At 39.5% G+C, this 27,004-nt stretch overlaps 1 protein-coding gene across 1 annotated transcript in view; it reads left to right on the top strand.

Moving 5' to 3' along the window:
• Positions 1-26,545, top strand: part of NAF1 (nuclear assembly factor 1 ribonucleoprotein) — a 28,716-nt gene extending 2,171 nt beyond the window's left edge. The window contains exons 2-8 of the mRNA XM_074904060.1: positions 436-574; positions 10,081-10,174; positions 13,782-13,864; positions 14,901-15,061; positions 20,160-20,211; positions 23,136-23,241; positions 25,841-26,545. Coding sequence (XP_074760161.1) covers positions 436-574; positions 10,081-10,174; positions 13,782-13,864; positions 14,901-15,061; positions 20,160-20,211; positions 23,136-23,241; positions 25,841-26,259 — 1,054 coding nt within the window. The 3' untranslated portion in view covers positions 26,260-26,545. The remainder of the gene's footprint in view (positions 1-435; positions 575-10,080; positions 10,175-13,781; positions 13,865-14,900; positions 15,062-20,159; positions 20,212-23,135; positions 23,242-25,840) is intronic.
• Positions 26,546-27,004: the final 459 nt, after the last annotated feature.

Here is a 27,004-nt window from a genome sequence, read left to right as displayed (position 1 = left end):
ATGACTCTAATGTCTCATTTCACTTGCAAACCAATAAAGTGTAGGCCCCAAACCGTGACTATAACTGTGTATGTCTCACAGAGGGAGTTATGCTGGTGCTGGAATTTAACATGGGCTAGCCAGTGGGAGAGGCTGGACTACATGAATTTAGTACATGAACCATTCAACAATGAAACAGTGGGAACCGAAGTGAGCCACTGTAGTTGTTAGCGTTTGCTCTGAACTGCCAAAGCTACTACTCTTCTGAGATTTTTTTTTTTTAATGATCTTGTCCAGTGGTTATAGGTTCAGGAAAGATTGCTGCTCTTTTGTATATAAATATATACTTTTAAGAAAAATATATCTGGTAACCAAAGGTATTTGAGCAATGTATAATGTATCCACTCTTTTTATCTGTAATGTGGAAGTCAGTAATTCCCATGTTTTTTTATTCAGTGATACAGATTCAGATAGTTCATCAACTACATCTACCTCTTCACATTCTCCTTCAACTGTATCTGATGAAGATGATCATCCAAATGAGAAGGATAACAGAACTTACTGTGTTAAAACAAAAGATGAGTTGCCTGTTGATGTAAGTACAATGTACACAGTCCATCTCCTCTCTTTTAAACCTTCTGATAACACAACTTAAAATATTCTAACTTAATATATTTTTAAGTCATTGCAATATGTAGTGATTGAATGTGTTTTTACGGTAGTTCAGATATAGCAGTTAATAACTAGAAATGTTTTATTTTTCAGTATATTAAGGCCACTCTGAGGTTCACAGCTCATTTTAGGTTCACATTTGTGAAAAATCACAGTTATAATTAATGAAAACATTTCTGGATGTTTTAGTACCATTTTTGTTGTTTATATATTGCAGGCTTTCATCATTCTTTCTCTGACAGACTTGAAGGTCTAATATGTCTTATAGATATATTTCAGATATGTTTACCTTTGAGGTAAAAATTTCAAATGTTGTATTAAGCCTTCCAGGGGTTCATACTGAATTGCCTCTACTCTAAGCTAAATTATTAGAGTGGTCATAGAAATGGTTTGTATTTGTTTTATTCTGCAGTTTTTGTTATAGCACTGTTTTATGTATTGCACATCAGAACTTTAATTTGAATCATAATTCTGTCTTTTGGATTTGATTCTCATAAATACCATATTCATTAAGTATTGCTGCCATTATTCCTCATTATCTCAAAATTAAGAAGTTTAAAGGAAAGAGTTTTCGTAATAGTGTGCTAACGGATGATTAGCTATGCATCATTTATAATGGATTACAAATAAAAGGATAATATAACAATGTCATGTCAATTTACATTAACAGTATATTGAATCACAGAATCATGGTTTGGGTTGGAAGGGACCTCAAAGGTCATCTAGTTCCAACCCCCCTGCCATGGGCAGGGACACCTTCCACTGGACCAGGTTGCTCAAAGCCCCATCCAGCCTGACCTGGAAACTTCCAGGGAGGGGGCATCCACAAACTCTCTGAGAAACCTGTTCCAGTGTCTCACCACCCTCACAGGAAAGAATTTCTTCCTTATTTCTAATCTTAATCTACCCTCTCAGTTTAAAACTGTTACCCCTCATCCTATGCCTACACTCGCTGATAAAGAGTCCTTCCCCATCTTTCCTGTAGGCCCCCTTTAAGTACTGGAAGGCCATTATAAAGTGTCCTCTGAGTTTTCTCCAGGTTGAATGACCCCAACTCTCCCAGCCTGTCCTTATACGGGAGGTGCTCCAGCCCCCTGATCATCTTCATGGCCTGCTCTGGACCTGCTTGAGCAGGTCCATGTCCTTCTTATGTTGTGGGCCCCAGAGCTGCACACAGCACTGCAGGTGGGGTCTCACGAGAGTTAAGTAGAGGGGGAGAATCACCTCCCTCCACCCGCTGCCTACACTTCTCTTGATGCCCAGGATATGGTTACCTTTTTGGCTGTGAGCGCACATTGCTGGCTCATAGTTAGTTTTCCATCCACTACTACCCCAAGTCCTTCTCCCCAGAGCTGCTCTCAATCCACTCCTTGCCCAGCCTGTATTTGTGCTTGCGATTGCCCTGACCCATGTGCAGGACCTTACACTTGGCCTTGTTGAAATTCATATTTTCATGGGCCCACCTCTGAAGCCTGTCCAGGTCCCTCTGGATGGCATCCCTTCCCTCCAGTGTGTTGACCATATCACACAGCTTGGTGTCGTTGGCAAACTTGCTGAGGGTGCACTCAATGCTGCTGTCCATGTCACCAACAAAGATGTTAGACAGGTCCCAACACCAATCCCTTAGGAACGCCACCTGTCACTGCTCTACACTTAGACATCAAACCATTGACCACAACTCTTTGACTGAAACCACCCATCCGCTTTCTTACCACCAAGTTGTCTATTCATTCAATCCATGTCTGTCTGATTTAGAGACAAGGATATCATGCAGGACAGTGTCAAATGCTTTGCACAAATACAGGTAGATTATGTCAGCTGCTCTTCCCTTATCCACCAACGCTGTAACCCTATTGTAGAAAGCCATCAAATTTGTCAGACTTGATTTGCCCTCAGTGAAGCCATGTTGGCTGTAAAAAGTCACCTCCTTATTTTTCATGTGCCCTAGCATGGTTTCCCAGAGGATCTGCTCCATGATCTGGCCAAGGACAGAGATGAGACTGACTGGCCTATAGTTCCCTGTGTCTTCTTTTTTCCCATTTTTAAAAATGGGGATTATGTTTACCCTTTTCCAGTCAGCAGGAACTTCACTGGACTGCCACAACTCATCAAATATAATGGATAGTGGCTTAGCCACTTCATCTGCCATTTCCCTCAGGACCCACGCATATATCTCATCAGATCCCATAGACTTGCTGAGGAGAGGGGCTCTAAAGAGGATGGCAGTGGGAGACCCTTCCAAAAGCGTCAAAAAACCCGCAGCAAAACCACAAGCCGAGAAGGCAGAAGCACAGGCAAGTGGGAGTGCCTCAAGTCACCTCCCCCCTGAGCGGGAAGAGTGAGCTGCAAAGGAGGGCAGCGGGGACTCAGCGTGGACAGCGACTGGAGTGACGATGCCCAGCGCCATCACGTACAAGAGCAGCCCCCAGGGAGTGTGGGCGACCGGGGCATGGCGTGTCAGTTAGTGCAAACAGGGCGAGCAGACAGGGCACAGTCCATCTCCTGGGTCTAGAGTTTATATGACCTAGTTGTCTTTTTATCCTCCTCCACGAGTGGACTGAACCATGGGTCTCCTCTTGTGTCAAAACCACCACCAGAAAGAACGTGGCGACCCAGACGGAGCTGCCATGCAGACATGCAGTGATCCAGGTCCCAGGCTGCAGGGAGTGCCTGAGCCTGTCAATCCTGCTGGAGGGCAGCAGTGACAACACCTGTGTGTGCTGCGATCAACTGGATGGCCTGCTCAGCCTGGTGGTGGAACTCAAAGAAGAGGTTGAAAGATTAAGAAGTATTAGGGAGTGCAAAAGGGAAATTGATTGGTGGAGTAGCACCTTGGCACCCATGAAGTGAGAGGAACAAATGGAGGCTCCAGAAGAGGCAGGTGATCCCTCATCCTCTTGCTACCAGGCAGAAGGAAGGGACCTAAGAGATGGGGGAGACTGGAAACAGGTCCCTGATCAGAGAGGCAGGAAAATTCCCTCCCAACCTCCCACACCCTCCATGGTGTCCCTTCACAACAGATAAAGGGCCCTGGAACTTTTGAGTGAAGCAGAGAAGAATGAAGAAAATGAGTCAAACAAGGAGGAAGGTGAAGGTCCAGCAAGGCTGGGTGTCTCTAGATCAGGTATTAAAATCAAGTCTAAAAAGAACCCCAGAAGAGTCATTGTAGTGGATGATTCCATTCTGAGGGGTGTTGAAGGCCCAATATGCAGACCAGAACCGCTTCATAGGGAGGTCTGCTGCCTCCCTGGGGCCTGGGTGAAGGACCTTACGGCAAAACTCCCCACTCTAGTGAGACCTAAGGACTACTACCCTCTCTTGGTTTTTCAGGTAGGTAGCGACGATATTACCAGGAGAAGTCCTAAATCACTGAAGAGAGATTTCAGGGCCTTGGGGAAACTGCTCAAGGGGTCAGCAGCACAAATAGTGTTCTCCATCCTTTCAGGTGCAGGGATGGATGAAGAAGAATACAGGAGAACTCAACATGTGAACTTGTGGTTATGAGACTGGTGTTACCATCAGGGCTTTGGATTTTTCAATCACAGGTTAGCATACAGGATGCCAGGGAGGATGCACCTGTCCCAGAGGGGGAAAAGGATCTTTGGGCCAGGAGTTAGCTGGGCTCATTGAGAGAGCTTTAAACTAGATTTGAAGGGGGAAGGGGACAAAACTGGAACTCCCAGACATAAGCCCCAGGGTAGATTAACAGAGTTTGTGGGCTGCTGTGCCAGAGACGACCCTCACCCTGCCATCTCAGTGGAGGCAAGGGATGGAGACATGCAGCACAACAAAGATGCAGGGGATATTGATGCATCAGTAACTGTGATAACACCTGCGAATGGTCAGGCTGGACTTAGGACCTCTATAAGCAAAAAGGTGCTGGGGACATCAGCCCAGCTGAAATGCGTGTATGCCAATGCACACAGTGTGGGTAACAAACAGGAGGAGCTTGAAGCCATGATGCAACAGGAATATTATGATGTCGTGGCTATCACAGAAGCATGGTGGGATGTCTGCCGTGACTGGAGTGTGCCAGTTAATGGCTACAAGCTCTTTAGAAGGGATAGACAAGGAAGGAGAGGCGGTGGGGTGGCACTGTATGTTAGGGACTGTTATGATTGCTTTGAGCAGAAGTGTAGTGAAGACAGGGTGGAGTATCTTTGTGTTAGAATCAGCAGGAAAGCCAACAGGGCAGATGTTGTAGTAGGAGTCTACTATAGGCCACCCACCCAGGACAGAGAGGTGGGTGAATAATTCTATAGGCACTTAGGAGAAATCTTCCAATTGCTTGCCCTTGTTCTTGTGGGAGACTAACTTCCCAGACATCTGCTGGAAATACAACACAGCAGAGCGGGACCAGTCCTGGAGATTCCTGGAATGTGTGGGAGACAACTTCCTGACACAGCTGGTGAGTGAACTGACCAGAGAAGGTGCCCTGCTGGATCTTCTCTTTGTGAGCAGAGAAGGACTGGTGGATGATGTGATGGTTGGAGGCTGACTAGGGCACAGTGATCATGAAATAGAGTTCTCTATTCTTAGATAGACCAGGAGAGGGGGCAGCAGAACTGCCATCCTGGACTTCCAAAGGGCTGACTTTTTATTGTTTAAGCAATTGCTTGACAGAATCCCTTGGGAGATGGTTCTGAAGGGTATAGGGGTCCAGGAAGGCTGGGCACTCTTTAAGAAGGAAGTGTTAATGGCTCAGGAGCAGGAGGTCCCCAGGTGCTGTAAGAGAAGCCGGCAGCAGAGAAGACCACCCTGGCTAAACAGGGAGCTTTGGCTGCAACTCGGGGAGAAAAAGAGAGTTTACAGCCTTTGGAAGAAGGAGCTAGCTGCTCATAGTGATTACAAAGATGCAGGGCGGAAATCAGGAGGTCTGAAGCTCAGCTAGAAATTAATCTGGCTTCAGCAATCAAGGATAACAAGAAACGTTTCTCTAAGTATGTCAACAGAAAAGAAAGACCAGGGAGAGGCTCCATCCCCTGCTAGACACAGGAGGAAACATGGTAATGAGTGATGAGGAAAAGGCTGAGGTGCTTAATGTCTTCTTTGCCTCAGTCTTTAATAAGAAGACCAGTTGTACTGAGGGAATCCAGTGTCCTCAGCCAGAAGACAGGGCCTGGCAGAATGACACCCCCACATTCCAGGAGGAGAGAGTCAGTGACCTACTGCATCACACAGACACACACAAGTCTATGGGACCAGATGGGATACACCCGAGGGTGCTGAAGGAGCTGGCTGGGGTGCTCACCAAGCCACTTTCCATCATTTACCAGCAATCCTGGCTGACCGGGGACATCCCGACAGATTGGAAATTGGTCAATGCGACACCCGTATATAAGAAGGGTTGGAAGGATGCTCTGGGAAATCACAGGCCTGTCAGCTTGACTTCGGTGCCCGGGAAGCTGATGGAGCAGCTCATCCTGAGTACCATCACGCAGCACATGCGGGACAAGCAGATGATCAGACCCAGTCAGCATGGGTTTATGAAAGGCAGGTCCTGCCTGACAAACCTGATCAACAACAGGGTGACCTGCTTATTGGATGAGGGAAAGGCTCTGGACGTAGTTTACCTTGACTCTAGTAAGGCCTTTGACACCATTTCTCACAGCATTCTCCTGGTGAAACTGACTGCTCATGGCTTGGATGGGCACATGCTTTGATGAGTAAAAAACTGGCTGGATGGCCGGGCCCAAAGAGTTGTGGTGAACGGAGTTAAATCCAGTTGGCGGCCGGTCACGAGTGGTGTCCCCCAGGGCTTGGTTTTGGAGCCACTCCTGTTTAACACCTTTATTGATGATCTGGACGAGGGGATCGAGTGCACCCTCAGTCAGTTTGCAGATGACCCCAAGTTGGGTGGGAGTGTTGATGTGCTCGAGGGTAGGGAGGCTCTGCAGAGAGACCTGGACAGGCTGGAGCCATGGGCTGAGCCCAGCTGGAGGAGTTTCAATGAGGCCAAATGCCGGGGGCTGCCCTTGGGCCACAGCAACCCCCAGCAGCGCTACAGGCTTGGGGAGGAGTGGCTGGAGAGCTGCCAGTCAGAGAGGGACCTGGGGGTGCTGATTGACAGCCGGCTGAACAGGAGCCAGCAGTGTGCCCAGGTGGCCAAGGTGGCCAATGGCATCCTGGCTTGTGTCAGCAATAGCGTGGCCAGCACGGACAGGGAAGGGATCTGACCCCTGTACTCGGCACTGGTGAGGCCGCCCCTCGATTCCTGTGTTCAGTTTTGGGCCCCTCACTCCAAAAAGGACATTGAATGACTCGAGCGTGTCCAGAGAAGGGCAACGGAGCTGGTGCAGGGTCTGGAGCACAGGTCGTACGAGGAGCGGCTGAGGGAACTGGGGGTGTTTAGTCTGGAGAAGAGGAGGCTGAGGGGAGACCTCATCGCCCTCTACAGCTCCCTGAAAGGAGGTTGCAGAGAGCTGGGGATGAGTCTCTTTAACCAAGTAACAAGCGATAGAACAAGAGGGAATGGCCTGAAGTTGCACCAGGGAAGGTTTAGACTGTATATTAGGAAGTGTTTCTTTTTAAAAGTGGTTGTTAGGTGTTGGAATGGGCTGCCCAGGAAGATGGTGGAGTCCCCATCCCTGGAGGTGTTTAAGAGTCAGGTTGACATAGTGCTTAGGGATATGGTATACTTGGGAACTGTCAGTGCTTGGTTAATGGTTCGACTGGATGATGTTCAACGTCTTTCCAACCTAGATGATTTTGTGTTTCTGTGACTTGTGTACCTTCAGGTTCCTTAGATGGTCTTGAACCTGCTTTTCTACGGTGCGTGGTTTTTCATTCTTCCTGCCCTTGCCTTTGCCTTCTGCAACTTTGGCACTGTGGCCAGAGCACTTGATGGTGAAGAGTGAGGTAAAAAAATCATTGAGTACCTCAGCCTTCTCCATATCCTGGGTAACCAGGTCCCCTGTTTCCTTGGTGAGAGGGCCCACATTTCCCCTAGTCTTCCTTTTATCACCAACGTACCTATAGAAGCTTTTCTTGTTGCCCTTGTTGTCCCTGGACAGATTTAATTCTATTAGGACTTTGGCCTTCCTAACGTGATCCCTGACTGCTTGAACAGTTTCTCTGTATTCCTCCCAGGCAATGTGTCCTTGCTTCAACCATCTATAAGCATCCTTTTTATGTTTGAACTTGTCCACGAGCTCCTTGTTTATCCGTATGTTTATCTGTTATTCTGTAGATCTCTCCCCTTCATAAAAAAAGCTTTCTGGAATGGGAAACCAGTCCAGTGAGGGGTACAAGATGTTATTAGATAGGTAGAGAAAAAGAATCTCTGAAGAGCATTGACATGAATTAGTAGTAGCAACAAGAGGAGCTGGGAGCATGTTAATTACTAAACTGTTGCTTTAGAGACCCTTTGAGTAAAGAAAAGCTCTTAGGATATTCTTATCTCCAAAATTAATAAAGGATTGAGAAACAGATTCGGTTTTCTGGAGTAAAACGTCAGAGCAATTCCTGCTTATCTGGACTTGGTTTCGAAGTATGATTAATAGTAAAACCAATAGAAGTGCGTCTGTGAATTTTTTTTTTTACAGCACTAGACTTCTCAACAGAAATCCTTGCACAAATACATGTATAACCTTAAAAAGGTTTTATTTGCCTTTTATCTCATTTAAATAAAAGTCATGTTACTCTGAAAATGCTTTGTTGATCTGCTCATTTGTCTAATTAGCCTACCAGCTAAGTCCAAGTGTTTATGAAACATTGTCTTCCTTTAATTACTGGCTTGATTAATTTCATTGGTTCAGCAAAGCTATAGCTTTTAAGCTAATGATAGTTAATAAGAACTGAAGTTCTAGAAACTACATCGTTTACTGTATCTTGTACTAAGCCATTCTACAATAGTTGAATTAGTCTATGTAAAAATTTATCGATTGTGTTATGTAAATTTGAAGGAACACAATTTGAAAATTGAGATGTGTCTGTTAAAAATGAAACATGATGTTTTGTCTTCTACCCCAAAGTCCCCAATAACAGCTCATTTCCTAAAGCATGGGTCAAACATAAAATAAAAAATTAAAGAAAGTATTTAACTGCAATATGTAATTGAGGGAAAAAACCTGCATGTATTAAGGAGTGTGGAACTATTTTAGAAACCTCCTGCTTTGAAGTGTAGGATTGGCAGATACTGTACACAGTATGACAAATGATACAGTTTACCAATCTGAGATTTATGATCAGAAATTTAGCTTTCTGCTTTCTGGTCTTTGACCTTTGAATTGGTCTGACATCCATGAGTCGATTAAGTCTTAGCAGTGAAGTTTTAATGTTGGAAAACTTACTGTCCTCTAGAAATGTGTGGCATTTCTATTTGAATTCATGTTTTGACTTCAGTGCTGTATTATATGATCTGGGAAAGTCTTGGCTTCTGTTTGGTCTTTGACTTGCTCTAGAAGCCTTTGCCAAGCACTTTTGTTAAAAGTGAAGATTATCAGGTGAAATTTTTATAAGACAAGATAAGATTCTTCTGTTGGAAAGGGATTTTGTTTCTGGTGATGGCCTTTAGAAGTGGTATAGTGCTAGGATTTGTACTCTACCTCCAAATTCAGAAGATGTTGAATTTGAAGATAATTCTTACTCTAGTTGCTCTTACCTTGTATTACGTACAGTCTATATTGAATTCACAGGAGTATAGTATATACACAGAAATCTTAGTTTATGAGTAAATTGAAGGTAGATGATGAGTTCAGTGTTAATCAGCTTTTGATGGCAGATTTTGATGCTTACATTTGAGGTAAAAAAATAATTTGAATATTTTTTGTGTAGTACTCACTTGTATACCTGAGGTTTGGCCTTGTTTTTTTGAAAGTGTTCTCTGTGATTATCCTCTTGTACCAAATCCAAGTTCTACCTAAAAATAATTCTATTTGTATAGGTTGTTGTCATCTTTACATCTTCTATAATCATCCAAGTCATGGCATAAATGGACAGATGCCATTTTGTTGGATCGGATGATACATTATCTGGTGTATTTCATACTATTTTATCTCTTGCTCTGTAAATTGTTTTTCTGTCACACACTGAATGTGGTTACAAGTTGTCTGATTTTTTTGATTACTGATTATTTAATTACTGTGTTGTACATTGAACTTAATTTATCTAACTTGAAAGTTAGAAAAAATGAACAAAATGTCTATCAGGTTTTGGTTTTCTCCAGTTGAATAAAATTGGCTTCTATTTTAGTTTCAATGGAAATATGTAGACTAGCGTCTCAATAGAAAAGGTGTCTTCAGAAGTGTCATTTGCCCAAGATGAGTTAATTTGGGATGATTCTGAAAGAGACAAATCAAACTAGATTATTTTTATTAAATCTTCAAAATGCTGGGAGGTTTTTCTGATTGTCAAATTTATGCAGCAACAAAGTGATGAATGTCTTAGTGTGATGAGATTATATTCTGAACATTGACTTGATATTTTCAGGAACTGCCTCCTGTTGAAGATTTGTCAATAATTCTGCCTGATGATGTTGAACTGAAGCTCTTTGGGACAGTTTCTAGCATCATTGAGCAGCTAGGTAGGCAAGATATGTTTGCTTTGTTTTGAATTAAAATAGTTTATATCTCTGCATTAATAGTGTAATTAACTGTTCCCTCAACTACTGCAGCATTCTATTTCAGGGGTAGTGGGTTGCTGAATGAGAATTCAGACTACCAAATGACACTTGTGTTGAATTTCCTTTTAGTTAGCTTACATCTGTGACTATTGTGCATGTGTTTCTGAGTAACCTTCATGTTCTGATTTTTTCATTAAAAAGCCTTTTTTCACCGTATGTTATGATCTTTATGTTCTGGCAACAATAAGATTGAACATTTGCAGTATTTTAAGAAAATCTTGCAGTTGTACATGTTATATTTGAATTATCTCTGAAGATAGTGGAAGGCGTATAACTGAAAGCACAGATACAGTCAGTCAAGTGCTTGTTTGTTAATATACAGACAGGAAAAACGCTTGTTTCTTTAGCAGTGCAGGTTCTTGTTTGTTTGCTTTTTTTGTTTTATTTATCCCACTTCTGGCACCTTGACCAAATGCAAGCTGCCGGTGTCAGCAGTCATAGGACAGCATGACTAACATGATTTATAGGGGGGCTGGAGGGTAAGCTTAATGGGATTGAGACATATGATGGATGTAAGCTTAACTGCAGGTATATGCATTTAGGCATCTTTTCAGATCTACGTGGGACCTCAGTTTTTCATATATGAAATCAAAGTTTTGCTGAAGCTGATATTAATAAAACAGCCATAGTATGTTTGTATTTAAGCTTATTTCAAGTGTTCCATTATGCTTGAATGGCTTTCAAAGCAATTTGCTTATGAGAATTAGAAATTAAGTTCAATTTTGAAGTTAAAGTATTTATGTTGATGGGGTATAAAACAATTAAAGCAAATAGCCTTTCCTATTAAATTTTCTTTTATTGTAAAGATTCCAGGTAACACAGGCAATTCCTTTACAGCGTTTTTGTTGGTGGTGTTGATTTGAAGTTAGATTTAATTTCATTCATGTGTAGGAAGCTGTCTTGAAAATGTGGAAGGTAATAATGTCATCATTGTCCTTTTGTTCTAATTTTCCCTTTCTTGCTTATTGATAATAATGGGGACTTCAAGAAGGCTGTTTTCAGCTAAAATGATAGTTTGAAAATAAGTTAAAAGAGAAATGGTTGAATCATAGTTTGCTGTTCTTTTTGATCTAATATGTGAGTTTTTAAACAAAGCTATTTTCAGACTTCAGTTTTGAAAACTGTCCTTAATTTGTAATCCTCCTTGGTGAGTATAACCTTTTCAAATCTTGTCAGTTTACTGACAGGTGAATTCTTCAGTTTGCATCCTACTTTATGTAACTGAAATATATGAAGTGTTGAATTTAGACTGCTTGGTGAAAGTTAGAAAACAGACTAATAATTATACATGAAAGAAAGTCATAGAAAGGGAATAAAACCTCAAGATACATGTTATTTTTCTGCTTTTTACTACTTTGCTTTATGACTTCCTCTTTCAACATATTTTCCTTTCTTTTCAGTTATGGAAATAGGTATCTTGAGTGGCTTCACTGCCAATTGATTTGTGGCCATATTAGGGTCTCTGCCAGCTTATTGTGGGTTGTTTTTTGATTTTTGACCTAAATTGATACCCATGTATTATACCAGGTTTGTATCTAGTATGAGGGGAGTTGAGGTCTCATTTGGAAACCACAAACATTTTAGTCCAACAGTCTTTCGAACACTTTCTGTCTGTCCCATTGATGTATCAGAAATCTCTGCTGTTCTCTGTAGCAAGACTCCAAGTTCATAATCTGCAGTGTGTGATGCCTGTAAATTGGGTATTTCATACTATGAAGTGAATTTAAGGCTGGAACAGTATAGGTGCACGCTAGCTTCATACTAGCTAAAAAGCAAGATGTCAGGTCTGACACTTGAGCAGAAGTTTTACTTCAAGGTACTTGGGGAAGAGAAAAATTAACTGCATGGGTTGTAGCCTGAAAAGTAAATAGCTTTGGTGCATGTGAGAAACCTGCCCTGGGACTGTGCTTTGGGGTCTGAATGAGTAGAAGCTGAGTATTTTGGGTGGGCTGGGGTAGGAAAAGCTGTAAGTCAGATAGGCTGTAGGTGATAATGTTTCTCCTGAGTTTCATGGGACTGGCATGACTTACGTTTTTAGAATATTTTCCTTAGCCTGCTGGAAGACTGGGGGCTATGTATGATCAATCAAGTTGAGAGCATTCTCTGAGAGTTTTTGGTGTGTGGGTTTTTTTTGTGTTTTGTTTTGGGTTTTCTGTTGTGGGTTTTTCTTTTTTTTGGCTAAGGTATATTTCTCATGAGGGTTAAGCAACACACTGGATTCTTTCAGTGCATATTTTATTATATAGGTAGGCACAAAATAAACTGATTTCCCTAATTCTCTGAAAATTCAGTGAACTGCTACACCTGTAGCATTGTCACAAGCTTTCTTGGTGTGTCATAAAGTGTTTGCAGATTGAAATAGAACCAAAACTTGAGTTTTAGCTTTGAGATGTTTATTGCTTTAAGTCCTGTTATGCAAGTTTAGCAGTGATAATGTTGTTAGTTTTTGTTGAAGTCTGAGTGACACTAAGTGCTTGAGTGACTTTTATTTACTGATGGAGAGACATTGAGAATTCTTAATTGAGCGTTCTGTTGTTTTAGAGGTAGGAAAGATTACCTTCAGAATGAGAATTTTTGAGTGTAAAGCTGCTAGGCCTCTATATTGACACATTTAAGCATGATCCCTGCTGAATGTAAAGGAATACATGTTATTTCTGTAGATTAAGCAACAAACGTGAATGACTACCCAAGAAGAGAGTGAACTACTCTGAAGATTTCAGTAAAGAATAAGCTCTTTATGTGTCTGAATCTGGAAAAACTAAAAGTAAAGTTGCCTGTATATCAAATTATGTATTTAAGGAAGAACAACATGCTTATATGTCCATTTATAAGTGTTTAAGTCTGCTAAGTGTTAAGATTTCATATTTTGATCTACTAGAAGGACTTGCTTGCTCTGACCACTCATACTATCAGTAATCATGGTTTAGGCCCAGATGTGGTATGAGGCTTATATGACATTAAATTGCAGAATTGTATTTCAGATTGTGTGTCTGAATACATAAATGACACCACTAGTTGCTACTGTGACTGGACTGCCAGACATCTTTTGTGTTCTAGTCTGATTCTTATGACTTATTAGGGGAAGCACTCTTTTTTCCAAGGAGAATTTAATTTGGCATACTAAGAAGGCAGAATATAAAGATGTATCTGCACTCAAAAAATCCCAGGTTATTGCTGATAAAATTTAATCAAGAAGCATCCTCTGTAAATACAAGTATCTTGCACATACGTATCTGAGACTTTTCTTTTGTACCTGTCATCTGGTTTCCTTTCTTTCTCCACCCCAAGAGAACAATAATTCTGTAAACAAATGTAAATCTTACCACTCATATGTCACTGGAGAAAGGGTGTATTGTTATAAGTAGTTTGTGTGTGCACAAGAATTTCTGGGTGAAGCTCTATAAACTTTGGTGGACAAATAATGGTGTTGTTTGTTAAGTTTCTCTGCAATTCACTAAATGCTGCTGTTGAAACATAAAATTCTAATTGATTTTTTTGTCCATTTTAGTAATAATTGAATCATTGAGAGGTCTACCTCCGGTAAATGAAGAAAGCATAATTTTTAAAGAAGACCGGCAAGCAGCAGGAAAGGTGTGTGTAAAGCATAAAAACCTGCTATTCTAATATAAAATTCAAAGTTTTCTTTTATGTTCCAACAAATAGTGTTGAAGTTGACTAAGTGAAAGATAATGTTTCCTTAATATGTCGTTTTTCTTTTGTGCTTTTGACCCTAGCTATAGTAATCCATTTTTTTAATCTCAGTAATTCCTAACCTGGAATTCATTGCATCCTTATAGAATTACTATGTGTGATAAGTTTTCACTGTTTTATGAAAGTACTTGTGGGGAGGGAGAGGTTGATTGATGTTGCATTATGTCTAGAATAACAGGCTGTGCTCTTTCATTGCCAGGAGTTGGGGGCAAAAATTGGAGAAATTTATCAAGTTTCATGAAAAACAGGAAATGCTTACATATCTACTCTCTGCTGTTTCAGTTTAAGGCCAGTGTGTATGCAAGTACAATGAAGAAAGTTTGCTGAGAGGGGTGTCACATTGAATTTTGTATGTTATCTGGGAGGGGACAGCCATCATCTAGAATGGTTACTACTATAATATCTTTGAATGCTAGATGTGAGTGAAATAAAAAACTCAGCCTGAAATTGCACATATTCTGCACATCTCAGAATTCTCTGCTCGTCATGAAATAGGGGAACAGACAGAGGAACTAACGTAAAGGTGTCTTGTAAAGAGAAATAAATGATCAGGATATTGTTCCACGTGTAAGAGATTTCAAAGTATAATGGAGAGTGAATAGAGATTTGATAAAAGGAAAGATTACTGAAGTAAAGGAAGCAGACAGTGAAAGCAGTACAGTTGGGTGGCCAAAGGCAACATCAGCATGTGAGAACTTTTCCACATTATAACTTAAACAGTATCTGGGGAAATATACTGTTAAACAAAATGCAATAATAAAACCAAAGCATGAAAGTACCTTTATTTGATGCTGCATTTCGAAAATATATCAAACTTCTTAAATACAAAGCATCTTAAATGTTTATGGTTTTCTACAGTGAAATTAGCTATCTACTCTTGGTTTATTTAAACATTTTAATTTTGTTTGCATTTCAGATATTTGAGATCTTTGGTCCTGTTTTACATCCCTTCTATGTGTTGAGGTTTAACAGCTCTGAGCATATCAAAGCAAAAGGTATAAATGTGCAAGATAGCATGTATTTTGCTCCGTCAGTGGAGGACTTCACCCAGTATATATTTGCAGAGAAACTGAAACAGTGAGTCTGATTTTTTTTTTTTTTTTTTTTCTTCTAATCTGGTTATAATATATTTTTTAATATAGCTAAAAGTACTGGATTAAAGTTTAGCCTTGAGTGAGAAACTGTAGCTTGACACTAAAACTTTTCTTTTCTTAAATATTCTCAACTGTGTTGTAATAACAAGGTTGTACTGTTTTGCCTTTTGGAACAGTACAGAGTAACTGTAAACTCAAAATTCTAAGGTTTTACAATTCCTAAAATTTAGTAGCTTCTTATTCAATTGAATATATTAAGCCTTCTTTCTTTTCATATTTCTGTGTTACCTAAAATATCATAACTAGAAAAAAATTAATGGATACTTCCCTCGCCTACAACTTGTTTGAATTCTGAACAAGTTTGTATTTATTTGCTATTTTTATTTCATGTTCCAAGGCCAGACTTGAAATTTAATTATCAATAAATCTACTGTACAGTTGGAGAATGACAATTCTGTATGAAAATCACCTACTGTAAATTTGGGAGAAGCAATTTGAGTGGCAATGTAGTGTGATGTTCGGAAACTTACAGTGTTTGTGTATCCCAGTCTGCCTGAGGAAAGCAGCATGTATGAATAGGACTTGTTGCCATTTAAAGGTAGTGTACCCAAAGATACAGAATGAGAAATAAAGTGTAACAAATGACTGCTAGACATTAATGTTCCAATTGTTGATGAATAATTGTCTGAAATAACTATAAGTTAAAAAAATCCTTTGTCATACAAGTGATCGTAGTCTCTGTCTATTAGAACTAGTTCTCATCTGACTTGCAGATTTTTTTACTATAGCCAATAGTATTGGTGTTTGCATTAATTGCAACTCTGCCAGTATTCATATTGAATAATTTTTTTCTTTAGTCATGCATGGGTGGCCAGGCCTGCAGGAGTTTTTTGTGGGGTTTTGTTTTATTTTTTTTCCATTTCTGTGGAAGCAGCAAGCATATTTTTTTCTTTCAGTGAAGACCAAAATAGATCATCACACTCTCACTGCTGCTTGTTTGTTTTTCTGCAGCATTTTGATGCCAGCTGGTCTTTGATTTATTCCATTAAACTTTGTTGCTTAGCACAGTAACTGCAGAGACTTTGTCGTGCTTTAATCATGTGCTTGCTACATCAATAACTGTGCCATACTCAAACATAAGTCTCACATCTCCGATGCTTACTTGGTTACATGCTTTGCAAGTTTTAATAGTTAGGGAACTATTTGTCTTGTCGTAGTACTTTACTATCTCATGGGTTACAAAACACTAGGTAAGATGTTTCACACTTTAATGACTTATCAGTGGAGCTGAACAGTGCATCAGACATTGTTTCTTGCCCTGAATTAAAATGAGCAGTGTGAACATATGTGCCCAGTGACCAAGAAGGCCAGTGGCATCCTGGCCGCCCCTCGATTCCTGTGTTCAGTTTTGGGCCCCTCACTACAAAAAGGACATTGAATAACGAGCGTGTCCAGAGAAGGGCAATGAAACTGGTGCAGGGTCTGGAGCACAGGTCGTACGAGGAGCGGCTGAGGGAACTGGGGGTGTTTAGTCTGGAGAAGAGGAGGCTGAGGGGAAACCTCATCGCCCTCTACAGCTCCCTGAAAGGAGTTTGCAGAGAGCTGGGGATGAGCCTCTTTAACCAAGTAACAAGCGATAGGACAAGAGGTAATGGCCTCAAGTTGCACCAGGGAAGGTTTAGACTGGATATTAGGAAGCATTTCTTTACAGAACGGGTTGTTAGGTGTTGGAATGGGCTGCCCAGGGAGGTGGTGGAGTCCCCATCCCTGGAGGTGTTTAAGAGTCGGGTTGACATAGCACTTAGGGATGTGGTGTAGTTGGGAACTGTCAGTGTTAGGTTAATGGTTCGACTGGATGATCTTCAAGGACTTTTCCAACCTAAATGATTCTGTGATTCTGTGAACACCTGTGTAATCTGGCCTAAACACTAATTTCTAAATGGTGTGATTTAAGTTACATTTCACTGAAATGATTTTATTTCTGAGTTTTGTCAGTAAAGTTTCTTAAGCTTTTGTGAAGCAATTGGTACTGTTTGTTGAAGCTGCCTTTTCACAAAGTATCACTGAAAAAGGATGAAGAATTTTGATTTCTGACCTAATGTCTCTATAAAGAAGCCACGATGTCATGGATAGTAGAAAAGTTGAGATTTGTTCAGTGCTTCACAAGAAGGCTTTTGGACCTTGGCATATTGAAATTTTGACGACCAGTGATTTTTATTTCCTGTTTTTTGTTAGTTTGACTGTGTGCAGACCAGCTTGTAGAGTACTATAGGCTTAAAGCTTTAGAACTGCTACTCAAAACTGTGATGGCAGTTTGAAAAGTAAAGGAATCAGGATTAAGATCTGAAAGAAACCTTAAGTTTGAAGCTTTTTTTAAAAATCTAGAATGCAATCTGCTTGCATTGTATGAAGTTGCAGTGCTATGAATAAGCTTTACACTTTATTGCAAAATAAATGAAAATGTAGTGTAAAACTTCCTGAATGCAAAGTAATTTGTTGCTAAAAATAGATTAGTGTTGTGTTGCCTGAAACACAAAGTAATTCTAAAAAACCTCATGTATTTTCATGATTCCTTTGAGTTCACCTTCTGTTAGACTTCTAGGTCTTACAGTATCTGAGTTCAGAAATCAAAGAATTCCTATCTTGTTCTTTGCATAAGATTATTAAGTATCTCAGAGCATGAAAAGTGTTTTGTGTTTCAGTGAAATGGGGAAGGCTATCTTGGAAGAGGGAGATAAGCTGCCTGAAAAACTTAAAAAGCTTAAATTTTTCAGTCAATGGTACTACATATTAACTAATGACGAAAGATCTTGCATGCTCTGGTATTTCTGGCAGGCATGTATTGTCCTGAAATAACAAGATGAGAGGGAGAAACAAAGAAATTGGTTCATAATAAAAAATAACAGTGTTACTTTTCATCTTTGCATAGGTAGTTTTCTGCAACCAAGGGATTACTCATATAGAGCCCTTATCTTCCTTTTCTCCCTTAACATTTTGTTCTAATTGAACTTTAAAATGGCTTGCTTGCTAATACGATTTGCTTATAATCACAAAGGTGGTGTGTCTTTATGGTTTTCTAGTAATACATAGAGATTGAGCTTCAGTTTTATGGTTAGGGGTTGAGGCACAAAGTACCACCAGATGACTTGCCAGTGTTCTCATGGGCAGCCTTTGACTAAGGGCCTCATAAGTCCAGGCTACGTAGAGCTGATGCTTATGCATTTGATGTAGCTTTTGCTACTTAATTGTTGCTAATTTCATGAATACATATTAGAGCACTGATTGAAGGATTTCACACTGAACATGTTGATGTTTTTAACTGTACGGTTCCATTTTGAAGGTAAGAATTTTCAATATTGCATTATTTCATGTAGTTTGTCTGCATGGATAAGGGTTGTGTCTTGACGTTTTAGACCAAAACAGTGTGGAAAAACCTTCCGTAGACTTTTAACAGCATAATTTAAAATTGTACCACAGATTTGTTACTAATCAAAGAAATAACTTGATTTTTAGCGAATTTCTTAGTGTTGGGTGGAATAAATGATACCACTTCAAATTGATTTTGGTGCTTGTCAGGCAAGACAATTGAATTTTCGCTTCCCTAAGCGTCTTTTACCTTTTTAATTTTATATTTACAGCAAAATAGAAGTTGAAACCTAATTATCTAGCTAACCCTGTCTTAATAAAATTATAAGCCAAGCTTAGAGGGTTTTTTGGTTCCAAATTCACTTTGCTATAGTTACACTTAAAGCATGTGTCCTACTAGACCAGTTCCTTTTTAACTGGCAATATGTTCTGAAACCAGAAGAAGAAAGCTTGTCACTGTAGTCAGCAGTTAGTCAGCATAAGAAAGTCGCAGTGAACTACCTCAATTTAAATTCAAAAGGGTGTGTTAAGAGAATATTGATCAAAGCTTAATATTAACTGTGTGACATGTTCAGACTCAGAGTAGGAACATTTTTCAATTGGCATATGTAGTGAAGTCTGAAGTTGACACATACATGTAAGGAACTGAAGGAAGTGGTGCCTCAAACATTCATCGACACAGAAAACCTCAAGGACAAGCTGTGGCCTTTGCATTAGTCTAAGGAATGTCACCCAGGGAAGCGGGAGTGTATGGAAGGAGGCACCCCCCACTCCCTTGCAGTTGCATTGACAAACTCCGTAGATAAACCTCAAAAGCGGGAGACATGGACTCAGTGAAACCAGGTTGTTTCCCCTTAAGCACAAATACCGCTAAACCCGATACTTTGTGGCTCTGGTGCAAGCCAGACACCAGGCTTGCCTTGCTAATGACTTTGTATCCTCACCGTTGAAGTGGTAAGAAGAACTGATCGCCTCTGCGATGACCAATAAGAAGCATGAAGTCAGCAAAAATCTCTGGGAACAGAGGAAAAAACAAAACCGGACAGGGCGAGTATGACCACTGACTCAGTTGGAGCCCATGCTCCACCTTTTTCCTTGTCTCTCATGGAGATGAGTTTGTGGGATACCTGCCCCTCCTCGTCTAGTATGTTAATCAACTGATAAGATGAATTTAAAAGGGGCCAGACACTTTGCTGTGTGTGCACCCACCACCCAAGTGGGTCCATTACTGGACCTGAGACAATGCTGGATCCAGGGGTGGTGGTCCAGATTTCTTTGACCCCTGTCCCGTGTCCTTTTCTTCTTACAGATTTATAAGAGACCACATTGCTTATTACCCTTTTTCACGTTTAAACTGTTTTCTACTGCAAGTAAAACATTTTAACAGGTAGTTTGGTGTCGTATCACTTCAATTTAACCTGGGGGCATCACAGAACTGTTGTGAATCTCTGGGCTTCCAGTCTGGATCGTGACAATACATTACTATTCCCTTAAAAACAACATTAAAAACCAAATGCGTTTTTTAAAATGGGCAGCTTCTGGTTTAGGAGATATGATACCTGATACCCTATTTGGTACAATACAGTTCTTGCAAATTATTTCTAACCTGGAATATGTTGCTACTACATGATCCAAATGAGATGTTTCATAGCCTGCTTATAATCTTTCTTCATCTTGGTTGTCTGATTTGTGGTTTCTTTTTTTTTTTCTTTCAGAGAAAAAGGTTCAGATGCATCTTGGAAGAACGACCAAGAACCACCACCTGAAGTAACTACTTTTTTTTGTGGTTTATTATTTTTGATTACACAAGATACCTATAGGAAAAATTATGTGCAGAATAACTAATTAGCAAGCTTACTTTTCACACAAATGAGTTGGATGAACCTCTTTTCTTCATTGAAAAGAAGATTTCTTGAAGAGGTCTCACACACAGTCGGTGTAGAGTATGCTAGCTGTATTTTTCTCCTTTTTGCAGTTGGAAGATTGTGTATCTTTGTCTTCAGTTCCTCTAGTCCTTCAAGAGCATGTATTGCAACCTGAATGTTCAACTTTGAGTAGCAGTGCTTTTACCTTGCCTAACAGTTTAGCTTCTGCTATGGAATTTTTGGCTTTGTTCTTTCACTGCAGCTCTCTGTTTTACCTTGCTACAGTTGTCCACAGTTGGACAATTTGTCCAGAAGGATGTTGTGAGAGACAGTATCATGCTGTGAGGGACTGTATCAATTTTTACATTCACAGTCCTTATCCCAGGCTTTTTGTTCTTGTTTGAAGGAGAGATGTTGTGATGGACTTTTCTGTGGTTGAAGACAGGTCCTGTAATGATTATCAGTCTCAACCCAGAATGTTTCTTTTCCTGCTATGGATGGAATGATGCATTTTGAAATATCTTTCTTTCTTCCCACAAACAAAACTGAGCAGAGCAGTGTTAACTTCTCTCAAACAATGCTGTCTGTCAGGTCTGACTGTAAATGGCCTTCCTTTCTCAGGGAGACACATTTCACAAACGTCATTTGAGAATCAGAAGTGTTGCATAGAATTGGACTGTGGGTATGTGGTGAACAGAGCTTTGAAAGACTGCATACTTAGAAATTTTTGGCTAGTCTTAGCTTTCCTTCGTTGAACAGTTTTCTAGTGGTGATGACACAAAATGTGCTTATTGGCTAATGGTGAGCTGGTTTTTTAGTTTTAGTCACGTTTTTAAAGCTATTCGGGAGATAAGCTTGTAAATGTGTAGTCTGAATTTGTAGGAACCTAAGTAACTGTAAAACTTGGCTAAATACAGTCAAGCAGTCAGATCTTCTGCAGATACAGATTCATTGCTTTTTCCAAAGTTGTTTGGGTTGGGTTTTTTATGATGTTTCTTAATTTTAATGATGATACTGTTACCTTCAAGTTAGAATCTGGAAGTACAGGAAGAACTTCATGTTCCTCACTGTAGGAAGGAATGAAGCTTGAACGAAATCAGTGATGGCAAGGATGGGCAAACTTGATTCCTTGTTGTGACACCTTTGTTTCCGTTGCTTTCTGACTTTGTGATATATCTGTGTGCTCTATTGTGGAGAAAATGCCACATGTAACATCTTGCAGTCCTGAACTAGAATAATCTGTGGGTAGTTGTAGCAGTTACAGTTCACACTAAGGTATCCAAACTGTGACAGCTGATGAGCTGATAGAAAGTAGCTGTTGCTGTGAAGGTAATAGCTGTTGACAGGGCTGCAGATTAAATTTTATGCTACTGATGCTTGAAATTGTCTCTTACAGCCTCTTTTCGGGCCCTCAGCTGGTAGCTGATTCTGTAACTTCTCTGGCCAGTTCCCGTGGTAAACTGCATGCGGTTGCTGGAGTCAGTTCTTTTTGTGATACAGTGAAGCTTTATTTTTGTTTGAATGTTAAATTAGTCCATGTTAGGCCCTTTTATGCTTGCTACTTTAAGGCATATGATAAACGTTTGTTTTCTGACAGGCTCATAATTAGCCCAGCTTAACTGTCCACTCAGTAATACAGTCTCTCTTGGCCTTGTCTTTGGGGTCATAAGATGACATGTGATCTGTATACTGCAAAGCTAAAAGGAGCAGGTAACTCTTATTTCTGGGTGAGCTGGCTATTATGGAATGTTACATGGAAATTAGCTAGAAATAGAAGGTACCTGTTTGTTATTTCTGCTCTACTGGAAGATGGGTATTGAAGTCCTTAGAAAAAGCAGGAGTTGGTGGAACATTTTACTTCATGGTATATATTACCTTGTATTCCTTGTGGCTTTTCCTGAGTAAAAATGTAATCCAAATATGTAGACAAGGAGATAGTTGTATTCAGAAGTAATTTTTATGTGTTTTTTTTAGCACTGTTTTAGTGCAGTGTTTTTGAGATCCATGCTCTGTATAAGCTATAGAGATATCAGCAAAACCCTTCCTTTCAGAACTGGGAAGAGTAGAGTGGGAACAAACCCTACCCCTGTAAGTCCTATGAGCAAGCTGTTTTTCAGGGAACTAATTATGCTGACAGATGTTTTTCCTGTCACTAATGACTTGCTCATCCTAAATGTAAGCTAGGATTTGAAAGGTAGCAAAACTTTGTAATAGGAACAGAATGTTTCAGTGACATAGATTGTATTGTAAGTGACATCATTCTCCAAAGTTCAATATTCCTTTGGAATAACATTTCTATTGGAAGTTTAATGGGAACAATGTTATTAAATATACTATAGAAAATTCCAGTTTAGTGACAAATTTACAATAGAGATATTTTTAATGTAGTTTGACGGTGATAAGTGTTGGTCACCAAGTTAATTTGCTTTAAAAATCCATATTTTAATTTATCTAGTCTGCAGTTTGCCTTTCAAAAGTTTTTTCTTGGCAATAACTAGCCATTGATCTCAGAGATTCCCAATTTTTTTCTTACTAACATCTAGGCAATCAAAAATTTGTGTTCAGGAAAATTAGAAGGAATTTCCCGAAAGTATTGTAGAACTGCCTTATGAGAAATTTGTGAAGTGTTAAGTTTTTAATTGTGTTGAGAAGCCAGCTGAACACATGGTAGCTCTTTGACTGCAGAACAGGAAAGTGCAGCTTTAATATTCTTCTAAGCTGACTGCAGGATGGATTGTTTCCTAAATAATGAATTATTGCTAGAACTGAAGTTCTCTGCAGTCTTTATATGGCTTCGTTCTCTCTTTTTTCTTTTTTTTTAACCAGGCCTTGGATTTCAGTGATGATGAAAAAGAAAGAGAGGCAAAACAGAAGAAAAAAAAGCCTCAAAGTCAAGGAAGGAAGAAACTCAGATCAGAAACAAATGTATCAAGTGAGTGAATGTTACAGGATAATGCTTTTGTCTGTTAAACAGTTTGACATACGCAATGTTATCTGTCTTAATAATTGAGCTTTCATACAGTTAATGAGTATTTCTGTGCTTTACAAGTTATATTTGTGAATTTGTGGCTACGTTCCTTTTTTTTAAAAAAAAAAAAAAAGAAAACTAAGGTGTTTTCCATTAAACTATGGAAAAGAAGTAGTATAGGAACAGGACACTTGTCAGAGGAGATTCACAGGCTCTTACAACAGTGTCAGCTGACACACAGTGAGGATATTGAACAGATGGCACATTTGGAGTTTAGAGCTTGCTTATTTGCAGGGGTTATTGAGGCCCAAGTTCAGCTTAAGCCTTTGAGTGCAGGGAGAAGATAGAGGAAGGCCATGTGCAATTTTTGGAAACCCATTTTTTTGACAATCAGAGAGAAGACACAAGTCTTAGGGCATTTATTCCTTTGTCTGAAAAGGAAGCTCTTCCTCACCCATGGCATATAAATACTCCTTTAAAATAACTGTTACTTGTGTAGCCCACTGAGAACCTCGCTGTTTACCTAACACAGTCATTAGATAAACAAACTTATAGTAGTTTAATAAACTATGTGTAGTTTATTAGGTGCCTTCACCTTCCTTTCTCCTGTTGACAGATCTGTTCCAGGTGGATGCTTGCAGCTGTGCTCTGCAGTAACCAGATTTTTGTATCTGCCTTCTCTCATGCCTCTCTACTGACAAATCATTTTGCTTTTTGGTTGAATAATTTAAATCACATCCTTCTTTCTCTGTTCTTGCTGGTCTGCTTCTGTTGCCTGTTTTTTGTACCATTCCTTTTAAATACTACTGACTCGCATCCTCTTCCCTCTTCCTCTTCTACTGCTTACATATCAGGTTGTTTCAACTGTATCAGCACAGTGCTATACCCCATTGATTTTCTTGGACTGACTGCTTCCATGAGTTTGCTGCTCTTCATTTGTAAAGCTGCTAGACACTGTGCCCCACTGAACCCCTTTTCTTTTGATCTAGGAAGTCAGTAACTGTCCTGTTAACTCTTTTACTCTGTGTAGAGTAGATCCCTTCCTTGTACCCTTTAAATACAGCTGCGATCTTTCTTGGACTGGCTTTTGCCCTATGGTTGTGACAGTATTCCCTTAAGGAAAGGATCTGAATCATGCCATATTTCCCCTTCATTGCTGATGGTTATCTCCTGGTTTCTGCCTATCTAGCATATGGCATGTTTTCCACTATATCCTTATTCTGCCAGCTTATTGCAGACCTGCCTTTGCGTAGGGCTTGCTGAGGCTGTTACTGAACTATATTCCATAACTGAGAACACAACAGGAGGAACTGTCTCAATCTGTCAAAAGAGTATGGATTACAATTTCCTGTGTTTTTCTGTAGATAACATGGTATAAATTGGCATTGTGCGCAATTTAGTTTGGCTATGGAATTCAACAACAAGGATATTTGGCAAACTGAGGTACAAACTCAGTCTCAACTGAAGTTTTTCTTGGTTGCATCTTCATAAAACTCTGGGTATATTAAAATTGGCTCATTGTTGTAGCCTTTGATAGAAGAAGAAAGAAAAAAAATATTCAGGTGCTTACACTTCAGTGCTTCTGAGGCCTGCATGCACCAAAGGAGTCTTAAGTCCTAATCCCCCATGAAAATGAGTGGGAGTTTTGGTATCCATTTACCTTTCCAGACTTAGCTCTTCAAAGGTGAAAATGTTTCTATGTAGTCTACTGCCAAGGATTAGGTCCACACAGGTTCTTAAAATTCAGTGATTTTATGCAGTGTTATGTACCTAAATACCTTTTTGCTTCTAGCCCTAAAATCCTTTAGAGATCAGGTTTCAGTTTAAATTCTACAGCCTTTTGACTATCTTAGCAGCTCTTTTTAATATTTCAGTGTTCTTAATTTTATAGCACTTAACCCATTAATACTCTCATGGTGTTTATACCTTGTTACAGTGTCAATACCTTTGTTACAGACCTTAAATATAGGTTTACAGTGACCTGTACAGTGAAAATTCATCTTGGAAAGATGAATGTTGAAAGCTAATTGGCTGAAGGTACAGGTTTCCTTTTTTCTCATAGAGTCAGTTAATTTTATTAATTTAAGTTTGAATAATTTCTCGTGTCCTGTGTCCATGCTGTAATACCAGCTCAGATCTGAAAGCTGTATACCGCTGTAGTGTAATACAGTGTTGATTTATCTTCAGTTTTAAAATGTGTTGCTTTTAAATCTTGTTTTAAACCAAAGCTTCCAAAATACTCACAGTTTGAGTGTTCCCGTGATTCGTTAATACAAATGAAAATGCCTGGAGGGAAAGAATGTGATATTTTTCTCTTAATGGCTGAATTTGCAACCCTCAGGATCATCCTTTCTATATTGCTCTAATAAATCTAGATGAGTTACTAAACAGTAGACTTGCCAGTATTATTTTGTTTATGTATTATTTGCAGTATTATTTACTGATAAGCTTAGTTGCAAATTTCCTTGATTTCAGTTTGAAGGATTTGTGAGGACTGTAGTTAATCTTCCCAAAAGAATACTAAAACTGTGTGCGTCTGTTTTTGGTTTTGTGGGTTTTTTAGGTGAGAATAAAGGACTTCATCAGTCAGTTCAACAGCCTGCTTCAAGTTATGCAAGGGGATACCGTGGCAGAGGGTTCTCCAGGGATCCATTTCCTCCTCCATCAGGCCCTCCAGGTTTTTTGAGACCACAAGTAAGACCACCACAGCTATACTCTTCAGAGAACAGAATACATCAGGAATCTCCGGTGTTTCCACAACCTCATAGAAAAGAAAATCCAATGATGCAACAGTATTCCTTTCCTCCTCCAGTTTTTGGTTCTGTTAATGACGTGCATCAATTCCACCTTCCACCTTCAAATCTGAATATGATTTGGACAGGCCCGAACATGTACAACTCATCATACCCATTTTTGCTGCCACCGCCACCACCTCCTCCACCTCCTCCAGATAGCCATCCTTCTCAGTTTAGGCCTTACTAAGTTTCTATAAATGTGCATACAGAGCATTGCAATGTAAAGGGAGGAAGAACAGGCTGCTAAGACTGTATCCCCTTATTTTGGAGATGCGTCATTTTTCTGCAACAGTAGAACAAATACAGAGTTTGATGCTTTGTGGGACATCCATAGATATCTTTTTATTTTCTATATATGTTTTCTGTTTCAAAAAAGAAAGCTGTATGAGAAAAAAACCTCAATATTAAATGACGATTTATTTTTATTATACCTATTAGTTTGGGATGATAAATAAAAACTTTTTGGAGACTAATATGTAGTGGTGGAAATCTATTTTGTATTAAATTTAAGAGTTTATGTAACTGCTGTCTAATAGTGATGAAGGTATGTCACATATATGGTATTTTAATACTTTTAGAGTGGTTGTATATTGCTATGATAAACAAATCTTCTCAGTTTCTGCAAATTTTGAAACCTACTTGCATGGAAAGTAAAAATATGACATCTAGATTTTAAACTAGGTTTTCCAGTATTTATATAAGGTATAAAGTCCTGCTAATCCAACTTCTAGTATTTTGTTAATTTTGTATTAATTAAAAGACTGCAGCTGGATGGTCTTTTTTTAAATAACTGAAGTAGATAGACAAGCAGCTGAATTACTCTGTCAGATTTAGTGTCCTCCAATAGCTGTAGAAGATAACTTATCGATTAGATGTTTAGTAGTTAATATAGGATGTAAAACTTCATGGTATGGGGAATTTAAAAATGAGCA

The sequence above is a fragment of the Athene noctua genome, chromosome 4 (genome assembly GCF_965140245.1).
Source record: "Athene noctua chromosome 4, bAthNoc1.hap1.1, whole genome shotgun sequence".
NCBI classification, from domain to species: Eukaryota; Metazoa; Chordata; class Aves; order Strigiformes; family Strigidae; genus Athene; species Athene noctua.
The sequence above is the reverse complement of the archived record's forward strand: the minus strand, read 5'-3'. Positions and strand labels throughout refer to the sequence as shown.